Raw genomic sequence first — 12,570 nt, forward strand, 5'->3', positions numbered from 1 at the left:
TTTTTGAAAATAGGGACAACATTTGCCCTCCTCCAGTCTGCCGGGACTTCGCCTGTTCTCTAGGAATTCTCAAAGATGACTGCCAGTGGTTCTGAGATCACATCTGCCAGTTCTTTTAATACTCTTGGATGCAGTTCATCTGGCCCTGGAGACTTGAATACATCTAAACTAGCCAAATATTCTTGTACTATCTCCTTAGTTATTCTGGGCTGTGTTTCCTTTGCTGAATCATTTGCTCCAAATTCTTCAGGTCGGGCATTGTTTTCTTTATCGGAGAAGACTGAGGCAAAGAAGGCATTGAGGAGTTCAGCCCTTTCTGTGTCCCCTGTTTGCATTTCACCATCTTCTCCTCTGAGTGACCCCACTGTTTCTTTGTTCTTCCTTTTGCTACGAACATACCCATAAAAGCCTTTTTTGTTGCTTTTAACCTCTCTAGCAAGCCTGAGTTCATTCTGTGATTTAGCTTTTCTGACTTTGTGTCTACACGTGCTGGCTATTTGTTTGAATTCCTCTTTGGTGGTTTCCCCCCTTTTCCATTTTTTGTACACATCCTTTTTTAATCTTAATTCATTTAAAAGTTCTTTAGATAGCCACCCTGGCTTCTTTAGGCATCTTCCATGTTTCCGTCTCATTGGTATTGCCTGACGTTGTGCTTTTACTATCTCCCTCTTAACAAACTCCCAGCCATCATGAACTCCCTTTCCTTTTAGTATTGCTGTCCATGGGATCTCACCCAGCACTTCCCTAAGTTTTATGAAGTCGACTTTCTTAAAGTCAAGAAATTGAGTCCTAGTATGCTTGGCTGCTCCTTTCCGCTGTATAGTAAACTTCAGAAGAGCATGATCACTCGCGCCTAATGATCCTTCCACTTCTACCCCACTAACCAGGTCATCAACATTGGTTAGGACCAGATCTAAAATGGCTGTTCCTCTTGTTGCTTCTCCCACTTTCTGGACAATGAAGTTGTCTGCAAGGCCAGTGAGGAATCTGTTTGACCTTATGCTCTTGGCTGAGTTTGACGTCCAACAAATATCCGGGTAATTGAAGTCCCCCATTACTACTATCTCCCTTCCTTTTGCATGCTTGGCCATCTGTTCCAGGAAGGCATCATCTATGTCCTCCGTTTGGCTTGGGGATCTATAGTAAACTCCCACAATGAGGTCTCTGTTATTCTTCTCTCCCTTAATTTTGACCCAAATGCTCTCACTTTGGCTTTGAGGTTCTAAATCTTGGATCTCTTCACAGGTATACACATCCCTGACATATAACGCCACTCCTCCTCCTTTCTTGTCTGGTCTGTTTCTCTGAAATAGATTGTATCCCCCCATTATTACATTCCAATCGTGGGACTTATCCCACCAGGATAAACTTGTGTTTGATAACACAAGTGAGAAGAATGCTGCAAGTGAATTGGGGACCGAGGTGAAGGTGCTAAGCATTGGTTGCAAATTGAATGGCATCATCTTCCCATCTCCCATCCGTCCAATAAGTATTATGGCTCAGTTTGCAGTTCACAACAGCCTGCTGGTCAGATTTTACACATATATATTTATTTTTCCCCTTGCACAGTATCTGTCATTTGCTTTTTAGTTTCTTTGCTTTGGAAACGTAATCTCCCTTTTGGGGTCTTATGAAATCCCCTGTAACATTTCTCTGCCTCTTTCATAATTGGTGAATTTGGAGGGAATTGGGGATATCTCGCAAATATTTTCAAAGCGTCAAAACTCCCAGTTTTATGAGGAAGCATTACCATGAACAGCGGCTTCTTTTTAACACCACATCTGCATCAATTGAGAACACTATGATACCATTTTAACAGCAGAATCCTGGGCACTGTAGTTTGTTAGGCTTGCTGAGACTTGTAAGGAGACCACTATTCCTAGAGCTACAATATCTAGAGTTCCCTGCAAAGTGGGATTGTCTGTTAAACCACAATGGAGAGCATAGTTCTGTGATGAGAATAGGGGTCCCAATGGCACAAGATCGAAGATGGGCTTATTGGTAGATCTTTTTGGAAGAAAATTCCAGGCATGGTGTTCAACTGTAAAATACACACACAGCAATATTTGGTCACATATTTTCATAGATGGAATTGCCAGCCTCTGGAACTCTGCTCTGGGAGTGCTGAAAGCTATCAAAAATTTGTGCTACTCTCATATTTCATAGGATAAGAGGATACCTCATGTCAGGCTTTTGAAGATTACATCAAGTCAAACTTTTATTAGCAAAGTTGAAATTCATGTAGAATGAAAATATTTTTTTTAAAACCATACATATACATTGGCATGATACAAACAGCAACTACAATACAAACACACTTTTCTAAGCCTTAATAAACCTCCACTAACATTGATTTCAAAAAGTAACAGTATGCGCCTGGTATTCATGTCCCCATCTTTTTTTTCCCCCATGAAGAAATGTGTATATATGTATATATAAAAACAAATTCTATGCTTTGGCTCTGACCAATTCTGTGCAAAAGCTGAAAAATTACAGATGATCCCAAATTTGGAGACTTGAGGTGAATAGGAATGGGACTGACATGTAAACATTTAAGACTCTGAATGGCAGATTTATAGTGTAATTCTGTGTTTACTCTGAAAAAGTTTCATGGTTGCCATGTCCTTGCTTGGTTCCATCAGCCCCCATGTGTTGGAGGAGCAAATTCTGCTGTGGGCAGCCTGTTCTGTACTTGCAGTTGGTCTAAACAATTCAGAACCCTGATCTGCAGCCACCCTGTTTCCCATTTGTGCATAGGGATGATTTGCAAATAAACCTCCAATGTCACACTTTTAACTAACCTGCACTCATCCTGCACTCCCTGAGTTTCTACCCAGGAGTTTGCATTCAATATATTATGCAGCCTCCGTCATGCAGAACAGGCTACTCACTGGAGAAATTTTACCAGCAACATGTGAGTACATGATAAGAGGAGACAGGGCTTTCTTTTTAATATGATTCTAATTTAATGTGGGGAGGCAGATACCTGAACAGGGTTTGGTTTAAGACAGTTTACCTCCACAGGAGTCTGCACATGATTGCACGTTCAGAGGTGAAAGACTTAATATTCCAGCTGAAACAAATCCTAGTCTGAGAGGGCCTGCTCTGTTGCCAAGTCAATGGAAATTTTAGGAAGATGGCAATTGGACCATTTCTGCACAACCATGGGTCCACAACAGGACTGTTTTTTTCAGCTGGAACTCAGCAGAACTCAGTTCTGGCACCTCTCAAGTGGGTGCCATTACCATTATAAGGGAACAAGAGTTCTGGCACTTCTTTTTCTATAAACATAGCATGGGTCCACATCCTATGGAAAAGAGCTCCGAAACAAATCAAAATCCTCAAAGCAGCTGCTATATAATCTCACGGATATTGCTAGAACTACTCTATTATTGAAATGCTTTCCGTACAAACTTTATAAATATAATGAAACAAAGAAGAATTAGTTATTTCTCCCTTTCCAGTAAGTAGTGGCTTATGATGTGTTATCTACTATGTTGCATTGTTTGTACAATTTGAAACCCTTAAAGCCATATCGTTTTGTAATCTTAGGCCAATTTCACATTGTAAATCACCATGAGATGCTTTTTAGATATAATTTTAATTTTGCATGGCAACTATATTTTCCAAATGTGTTATTCAGTCATATAGTAATTGGTGGTGGTCGTAGTAAGATATTGGGACCAATTGTAGCTTATATACCAGCTCTCACTTTTTTTCCCCAGTGGCTATCTGTTTCAGGCTGTGCAGAATACAATCTGGTTTATCCTGACAGTTCCAAATCTGTAGACTTGGGGCAGGAATCATATGAAGAAAAGAAGTTTCCAAGTATGGCCCATCCCTTTCACATAAGCTTTCTGAAAATCTAAGTATGCAATGTCAGTTTATCAGTTCTGCATATCAAGTGGCAAATATTTAACATTTCTGGAATTTTATATTTCGGAATGCAGAAAGAGGTTCAACATAACCTCTGCTTTTAAGATGATAAATCAACTCTGCTGTCATCTCAAATTTACACTTATTGTGGGGGGAAACAACATCCCTGCTAAAATCACAGCATGTATTCTGGCTTCAACTATTAAGCTCATACTGGAAAACATTAATATTTCTTTTTCACAACTCCCTCCCTCTCTTGCTCAAGAGAATGTCCAGGAATGTTCAGGAGTTTGCTGTTGTTTTTAAAGAAGTCTTTAGAGCGTGTCAATGGAAAGATATTAATAGGCAGACTTTTAAAAAAAAAAACCAAAATCTCACACTATTCATTAATATTCAGCTAACACATATTTAACAATTCAATGCAATTTTTAAAAACATTTTCATTGTGCACTCTCTTTTGGCATTTTATGTTTTCTTCTAACTTTGAGATGTGACATTAAGGTTTACACCTTCTGAAGGAAAAATTGGAATAGATAAAAGCACTCATATGATAAATGGGAAACAGAAGGGATATTGCCGTAGCATCATAAAGCATTTGTAAAAAGTCTGATACATACTGCTGTTATGTGATGGTCAACAAGGTGCTCCCAGGTAACTGAATGCCTTAACAGGGCTTTTGTGTCCCGTCCCCCCAGCAGATTTTTGAACCAACATTGGGAGGTGAGCCTCGCGTTTTGAGTCCTTGAGGACTAGATAATTTCCACATCATATGGTGGGCCCTGAAGGGCTTTGAATGCTTTGCATCCATCCAGCTCCTCAGTCCCTCTAAAGAAGGCACATGAGACTTTGGCTCAGGTTTTTCCTCTGTGGCATTTGCACAAGGAAGGCATTGCTGCATCTGTGTATCTAGTTCAGATTTTACTACTTTCCAAAATACCACTGAAGGAATGATACAAACTTCCTCACTCTCTGCCAGATTTTAAGTTGATAAACGATAACCCACAGCCAATCTCCTCTGTCACCTGTGGAAGAGGCCAAAAGAACTACCTGTGTGAACTGTTATAAGAGCCTAAATTATCTCAGTCATCTTGGCACCAAATGCTCTAATAATCCCCCCAAATTAACTGACTGAAGTGTTGCCAACTGGGATGCCCTTTGCACTAAACTGAAGCCCTATGAAGATTCTGAGTCCGCCCTGGAGTAAGTGCAGCTAGTTCTCCATCACTATTTGTTAAATTCCATAATCACCTCAAAAGAGAACAATAGTAGCATAATATTTGTACATGCTCAGAATTTATTTTTTAAAATGCATGCACCAGATTTATCAGTATGTATATGTAAATGCTTACCAAATAATATGGGGAAAGATTGAATAACAAACTGACTATATGTACACACAAAATGCTGAGATATCTCACCCTGGGATAATTTTTCATGCAGCAGCCTCCAATATCATTGTCATTAACCTGACCACGTGTGCATAAAACTCACTGGAATAATTCTAGTACTGGGTAACAGTTGTTCTACAAGCTCAAATAGACAACTCTGCTGGGACTAAATAATAATAATAATATATATATATAAGACTTTTTTCAGTAATGACATTTCCTTTGATTCAGTAGCACATAAGCTGTGCCTGCAATGAATTTTAAAATATTCATTGGGGGATTTTGTGTGTGTGTGTGTGTGTGTGTGTGTGTGTGTGTGTGTGTGTGTAACAGGAGGAGGGAAATTGAATACAGCAGAAATGCCTCAACATGTTTTGTATGGAAAATGTACCTCATTCATATAAAACTGGACTTGACAAGAGAAACCCAGTTAATCCTCAGTTCCATGGTCCCAGAAACCATTGTGTTTTGCTGCAACCCCCCCCCCCCCGAACAACAGCAGCAACAAAAAAAATGTGTCTTGCCCCCATTCCAACAATATAAACAGAATATGTACAAAAAGGTGTGCGGGTGTACAAATATACAGCTAGGGTGCTGATAAACCCAGTTTGCTTCAAAAGGCAGCACTTTGCTTAAAAGGGGTGCTAAGCAGTCGGAGAACCTATACCCCCCCCCCCGAACTGACTCAATTGCTCTGAATCAGACCTGTGCTTTCCCCAGCCAGAAGAAAGCTGTTGCAGCTGATTTCCTAAAGAAAGAGCACCAGCTAGTGGTCAAAAAGAGGAGAAAAACTTTTAATCCACTGTTTCAGGAAGTTTGGCAGAAGGTAGATCGTGCTGCATTTCGAAGCCCCTGCCATCAACACGGAATACGAATTCCATAATCATTGGGGAAGTTGCCTTTAGGACATTAAATAATGTAGCATATGGAATGCATTTATTTATAATTCTCTCTCTCTCTCTTTACTATGTAGGACTTTACTATAAGTAACTGTTGATTTCTCTGCCCGGAGTCTGATCCCTGTAAGTACCGGGGTTATGATAGTATTAGAAAATGGGCTTTGAAATGTTTGTACAAAGGCAATGAGAAACAAAGTAAGTTCTAATTTAAGGTCCAATCCTTTTAGCTATAGTGTGCCAACAAACATTCGGAATTGAGTGGGTGAGTAGTAGAGTACATTGCACTGGGATCGTTCTGGATACAAGATGCCACACTGCTACCATGGGTCAGTGTTAGCACACCATTGGCAGACGCAACACACTGGCACGGCATAGCATAGTGTTGCCGTGCAGCAGAGAACTGAGCACCAGGTGGGTTTAGCAGAGGCAGGGCTGGCAATGATTTGGTCAGACAGCATCCTATCTGACATTGGCCAACCCAGGGGTAAGTCATGCCAGCACAATCCTAAGCATCCAGTAATTGGTAGTCACTTTTTAAAATGCGATTGCATCTGAGAGGCAGTGCAGGAGGACTCCTGTGACCCACCATCGAAACCAAAGACGCCATAGTAAACATTTTAGTGTAAGCTGTTTGAGTGCCGTTGCAGCCACACATATCTAAAGGACTGGGTCGTAAGAAACATGGAGGGCACCAGATCCCTATATACATATATAACACTGAAGTAGCCATGGTTTTGGTCAGACTGAGTGGCATATATCTTACCAAACTGTAGGTCTGAGTCACATTTTAACTAACTGAAAACGACCACGCCTTGAGGAAGAAGAGTCTCAAAAACCAGCTTTCGAAGTCAACCGCCTATTTCTACATAGGCCGGATGTCAAGGTCTTGAACTTTCCTGCAGCCTACGTCTGACCTGTATGATATTTGATGGCTAGTAAACGATAAATATGGTGATCTGAAATGAATTATTCATGCTAACATCTTATGCATGGAGAGGGAAGGTTGCTGTAGAACTGCCAATGCTTTCAACCGATGCTTTTTCCTTGCAGCCCGTGTAAGCTCCAATAAAAGAGCCATCTTCGTTGAACATTCTGTGGTCCCCGTCTCCATAATCCACCAAACTGTCAGCGCTTTCTGCAGTTTTGATGTCCATGTTAAGAGACCGCAGGCTCCCTTTGAGTGGCTTTTCATCGCTGTCACTATAAAAGGAGAAGCATGGATGAGAAGCACACACAGGCATTTTCCACATAGCCACATCAAGGGAAAAGAGCAATTGGGAAAACTATTTGGAGCAAGAACACTGTCAATTTTAGTTTGTCTCTTCCGAGATGGCCAAGGGGTTTTCTGAGCATCGTTTCTTTCTTTCTGCAAATCATGTCTCTGGTGTTCTGCATCCTGCAACCTTCCTAAGTGCTTGCACTTCCTGAAAAATCCCATGATGTCTTTAACTGGAAGGAGGGGAGGTAGTGTCCATGATTGTTCTTTAACCTTGAAGTCTTTTTACTTTTAAAGAAATCAGGGCAGAAAGTGTTTTTGAAAAAGGGAAAGAAAGAGAAGAACTTGAAAAAACAAAATCAGCCAGCACAGCAAACTTAGGCACTCGATAGCCAAGTGCTCTGCCCATGTGGCTTTTTCACATCAGGAAGTATGAGCAGCTGGGGTGGCAGCAGAATGCTAAGGAAATGTTTTCTGGGATGAAAAACAAAGACTCCACCCTCAACCACCACACCATGATACAGAAATGCAAAGAAATTCTAAAGTCTCCTGACTAAGTGGAAGAAAAACAAATAAATCTCCTTTACAGGGAAAGAAAGCAAAAAACCAAAAACCAGAGGACAGATTTTGGCACAATTCCAATTATAGCTTAGTTTTGGAAGCTGCTGGTTCATCCAAGTAAAAAGGAAATTAGATAGTTAAATAGGATCCAGCATAATCTAGTTATATTTTAAATTTGATTATTTTAATAGCTCTGTGAACCATGGAAGCCTCTTGAGGAAAACAATCGATCAGGGAACTGGTGGCCTTCCAGATGTTGTGGGATTAGAACTCCCATCATCCCTGACTTTTGGCCATGCTAGCTAGGGCTCATGGAAGCTGGAGTGCAGCAACATCTGGAGGATCACAGATTTCCCATTCCTGATCTATATGACTGAATCTTTCACTTGCTTGGTTTTATTTTTCCTTGACACAAGTTCCTGGGTTACAGATATCCTTTCACTACACTCTTGTCTATATAACATTATTTACTTATAAGTTACAACAAGGTGTGAATATTGTTGAATCGGAAGAGCAGTTTCTACTCAGAAAGTAGGAAGAGAAGGGAAGAAGGAATAAATGGGAAGGTAAGTCTGACACATCCACCTTTGAACAGAAACCAAGGAAAGGGAAGAAGATACCAATGTTGGAGGGATAATCAAGGCATGGAGGTGAACCTGATACTTTACCTGGGGACTGAAAGATACCACCTGCATGACTTGCTTACCTTTCTAATTATCTGTCCCATTAAGAAAGCATTAAAAATTAAATATACAAGGAATTATGCAGAACTTGTAAATGGTACATTATGTGGTTTTGTACCTTTGGTGGATCATTTAGATTTAGTCAGAAACCTTTTAAATTCACCATGAGGAACAGCTGGTTTGCTGGATCAGGAAACAGTCATTACATTTGGTTGACATAGATTTTAATATGTATAATAACTTGCATTGCTCACAACAGTGTGGCAAATTTCAAACAGAGACCCCATTCATTCGTTTGTGTTATGGAAGGGATTGTCCATGTGCACAGAGGGAAATCTGCACTGCATATGTGGTGAGTTTCTCCAGCTTATAGAAAACAACTAAGCAGTTTTGTAGAATTCTATGCATTCTATAATACCAACAAGACCTGCCTATGAGATAAATGCCCCAAGCTCAGACTGCATGGCTTTTTCAAGCCCCTCTTGTGTTCTTATACCAATAATTTAGGAACTTTCACCACTGTAACTAAGCCAAGTTTGACTGCCTGTGTTTTCTAACTGATGTATGGAAAAACGCATGGACCTGACCTTTGGAGACTTTGTAAGTAAACCATTTTTAACTTACCAAAAGTGTGGACTTTTCTATGCTAAGGGAAGAAGAAAGTTTTGGAACTCACAAGGACATATTTTAAAGGTCTAACAGCCTATATTTCTATGCTTTACCTTGCTACATGTTTTATGATTTTAAATTTCTGCTGGGGTTCTCTTACCAAAGAGTACTTCCCTCAAACCTGGATCTTGGCATCCAGGAAATCCTCCTTCTATACTTTCTATATTTTTTTCTTTGTCACCAACAGTAAGTGCCCAATCTGGAAATAAAACCACCTTTAATATATCTAGAGATCTGGACAAGAAACAATTCACATTGAAGAACCATTCCACCAACCATTTTCCTTCATCAACATGTGTGTGAACAGTATTCTAGATGCATTTCATGCCAATACAGTGGTGCCCCGCAAGACGAATGCCTCGCAAGACGAAAAACCCGCTAGATGAAAGGGTTTTCCGTTTTTCGATGCGCTTCGCAAGACGAATTTCCCTATGGGCTTGCTTCACAAGATGAAAACGTCTTGCGAGTCTTGCGATTTTTTTCGCTCCCCCCCCCTTTTTCTAACCCGCCAAGCCGCTAATAGCTAGCCGCTAAGCCTTTAATAGCCGCTAAACCGCTAATAGCACTAATCCGCTAAGCCGCTAATAGGGTTGCTTCGCAAGACGAAAAAACCGCTAGACGAAGAGACTCGCGGAATGGATTATTTTCGTCTTGTGAGGCACCACTGTATAGGATCTCACGAGATTTCCTCTGAAAAATGATTGCTTGTGTTGTTTTTATTAAAAGACATTCCAATTGATAGTTCAATGCAAAGAGCTATAAGCACACACTAACCTATATTCACCAAAGATTTCATCTTTTATGGATTGGCCTTCGGGATCTGGATGCAAATCTTCTTTTTCTTTCACTGTACAGAAAGAGAGATAAGACTTTCTCAGTTGTTCTCTGCAAATTCCCTTTGCTCTGCTCATATGTGACATTGTGGCTGCAGAGGAAGAAGCTGGAGCCTTCCCTGGCAAACTGGGCTTGAATGCAGCACCTTTCAAATTTGGCACCAACTGCAAGCTGTGATTGGGACACGGGTGGTGCTGTGGGTTAAACCACCGAGCCTCTTGGGCTTGCCGATCAGAAGGTTGGTGGTTTGAATCCCCACAATGGGGTGAGCTCCTGTTGCTTGGTCCCTGCTCCGGCCCACCTAGCAGTTCGAAAGCACGTCAAAGTGCAAGTAGATAAACAGGTACCACTCTGGCAGGAAGGTAAACGGAGTTTCCGTGCGCTGCTCTGGTTCGCCAGAAGTGACTTAGTCATGCTGGCCACATGACCCGGAAGCTGTACGCCAGCTCCCTCGGCCAGTAAAGCGAGATGAGCGCCGCAACCCCAGAGTCAGCCACGACTGGACCTAATGGACCCTTTACCTTTACCTTACAAGCTGTGATTGATTCCTCTCTCAGACTCCCTATTGGAGTTCCCATCTTCCCTTTGGAAACCTTACCTTGGAATAAGGGGATGGGACAACAGAGAGGAAGGCTCACTTCCAGAAATTCTGCAAGGGTTAGGGCCCCTCAATGGCTGGAATTGACCCACAGAGCACCATTTCTTGGAGGGGATCATGGAGCTTGTGGCCAGCTTGTGGACAGTGGTTTGAGCATGAGTTAGATGAGGTGTATTCAGTTTGGAGAGTGCAAGCATGGTTTACCTGAGTATTTCCCTCCTTTGTTCCTTTTAACAAAGCAGACTGTGAGCAACAATAAAGTCAGAAGAGCAATGGCACCCATCAGTCCAATAAACCAGCCTTGCGTAGAGATTCTTTCATAAATCCCAATGGATGCTTCAAATGAGAGAAATGGGGGGAAAGTACGTGCATCAGAAAAGAAGAATATCCAAATCATTATATTCTCATTTACAATAACTTAAAAGATGCATTTTAAAACTGATTCTGCATGAAACACTTTTTGCTATAGAGGAACGGATTCCATCATTCCAAGTGGGACAGAACTGAGGATCAACATTTATATTAAAGGCAAAGAAATAGTTTGCAGCACACGCAACTGATCTCTGGAATGAGAATTCCAACAAAGATTTTTGATTAAAGAGATTCATGCCAAATAGGAAAGCCAATACAGATCTTAGGTAAGCCTGTCATGCAAAAGCAGTTTTTGGAATAGAGACAGAGTTAAAAAGTGTACAGAACACATGCAAGTGCTTAGCTAGCTGCATTTAAGATGCAAGGAGTAAGAGACCTGCCCGCTGGGGATTGGGCATAGCAGCTAAAGTCTGTAGATAATACACATTCAACATTTTAAAAATCATTTCACTTTCACCCTTCTTGGCAATGCAATGTGCGGAGCGGCATTTTAAATCTAGACTGTAATTCTCAAGCCACTCACTCTGGAGTACAAATGGAAATCGGCCAGCGCCAAACTCACCTACACTGGTACAAGTGAGTTTTATGGGAGATTGAGTTTAGGAAAAGCTACAAAAGCAAGGAGACTACCCTTAACCTCTGCATAAGGCTAACTGAATGGTGTTTGAACTGGACAGAAGAGTGATTCCATTGGCGAGGTGGAACTCTGCTTGCTGCCCATACTGGAGACTTTCCAAGACTGGCTGCAGAAAAGTCTCTAGGCTGTGATGTACTGCCTTCAGTGTTCCATCAGTGCAGGGGGCAAAACAGGGCATTCTGTGGGTGGCCTTAAATCTGCTGGATCCAGCCCTCTTTGTTTTTCATATATGCCAATTGACTGAGCCCCTTAGCTGAGCGCCTTGTGTTGTGAACCACCCTGAGGTCTATGGGTATACAAATTTATATAATAATAATAATAATAATAATAATAATAATAATAATACCAGTCTGACACAGCTATAATTAACTGATCTCTTCTTGGTTTCAATGTGAGGGATTTTTGTTTTGTTTTTAATGCAGGCAAAAAGATGCAAGCCCTTTTCACCGTAGCAGAAGGTGAGATGGCAGGGCTTTGGCAATGGTGGGTCATCCACCACTTAAATCTCACCCCTCCCAATTCAATATAGGATTGCTTTTCTCTTCGCTGCATCACCCGCAGTGGAGTAGGATGACTCTAGTCACAGATAAAACCATTTGCAAACTTTATCTGCCTAAAGCAAAGATGTGATAAGAATAACCACCCACAAGACAAAAAGGTATTGGCTACTAAAATGTCACCTCCTCTATAGTCTCGGCAATATTTCTGTATACCTGGCCTTATACAGCTGCCTGCTTGGGATGGACCTCGTGACTCAAGGTCCTCCTGAAGAAGGGAGCAGGTTACAAATGGAACTGACTCACTGCTTGATCTCTGGTTCCATCAGCAGAAGCCTTT

At 41.2% G+C, this 12,570-nt stretch overlaps 1 protein-coding gene across 8 annotated transcripts in view; it reads right to left on the minus strand.

The window, feature by feature from the left end:
* Positions 1–2,191: 2,191 nt before the first annotated feature.
* The window catches only part of CHL1 (cell adhesion molecule L1 like), a 192,980-nt gene continuing 182,601 nt past the window's right edge, over positions 2,192–12,570 (minus strand). For all 8 annotated transcript variants that reach the window (XM_083491209.1, XM_083491207.1, XM_083491203.1 and 5 more), the window contains 3 exons: positions 10,929–11,060; positions 10,067–10,139; positions 2,192–7,363 (listed from right to left, as the gene is read on the minus strand). In XM_083491209.1, coding sequence (XP_083347335.1) covers positions 7,147–7,363; positions 10,067–10,139; positions 10,929–11,060 — 422 coding nt within the window. In that variant the 3' untranslated portion in view covers positions 2,192–7,146. The remainder of the gene's footprint in view (positions 7,364–10,066; positions 10,140–10,928; positions 11,061–12,570) is intronic.

This window comes from Podarcis liolepis (assembly GCF_965112155.1).
Source record: "Podarcis liolepis genome assembly, chromosome: 2".
Taxonomy (NCBI): Eukaryota; Metazoa; Chordata; class Lepidosauria; order Squamata; family Lacertidae; genus Podarcis; species Podarcis liolepis.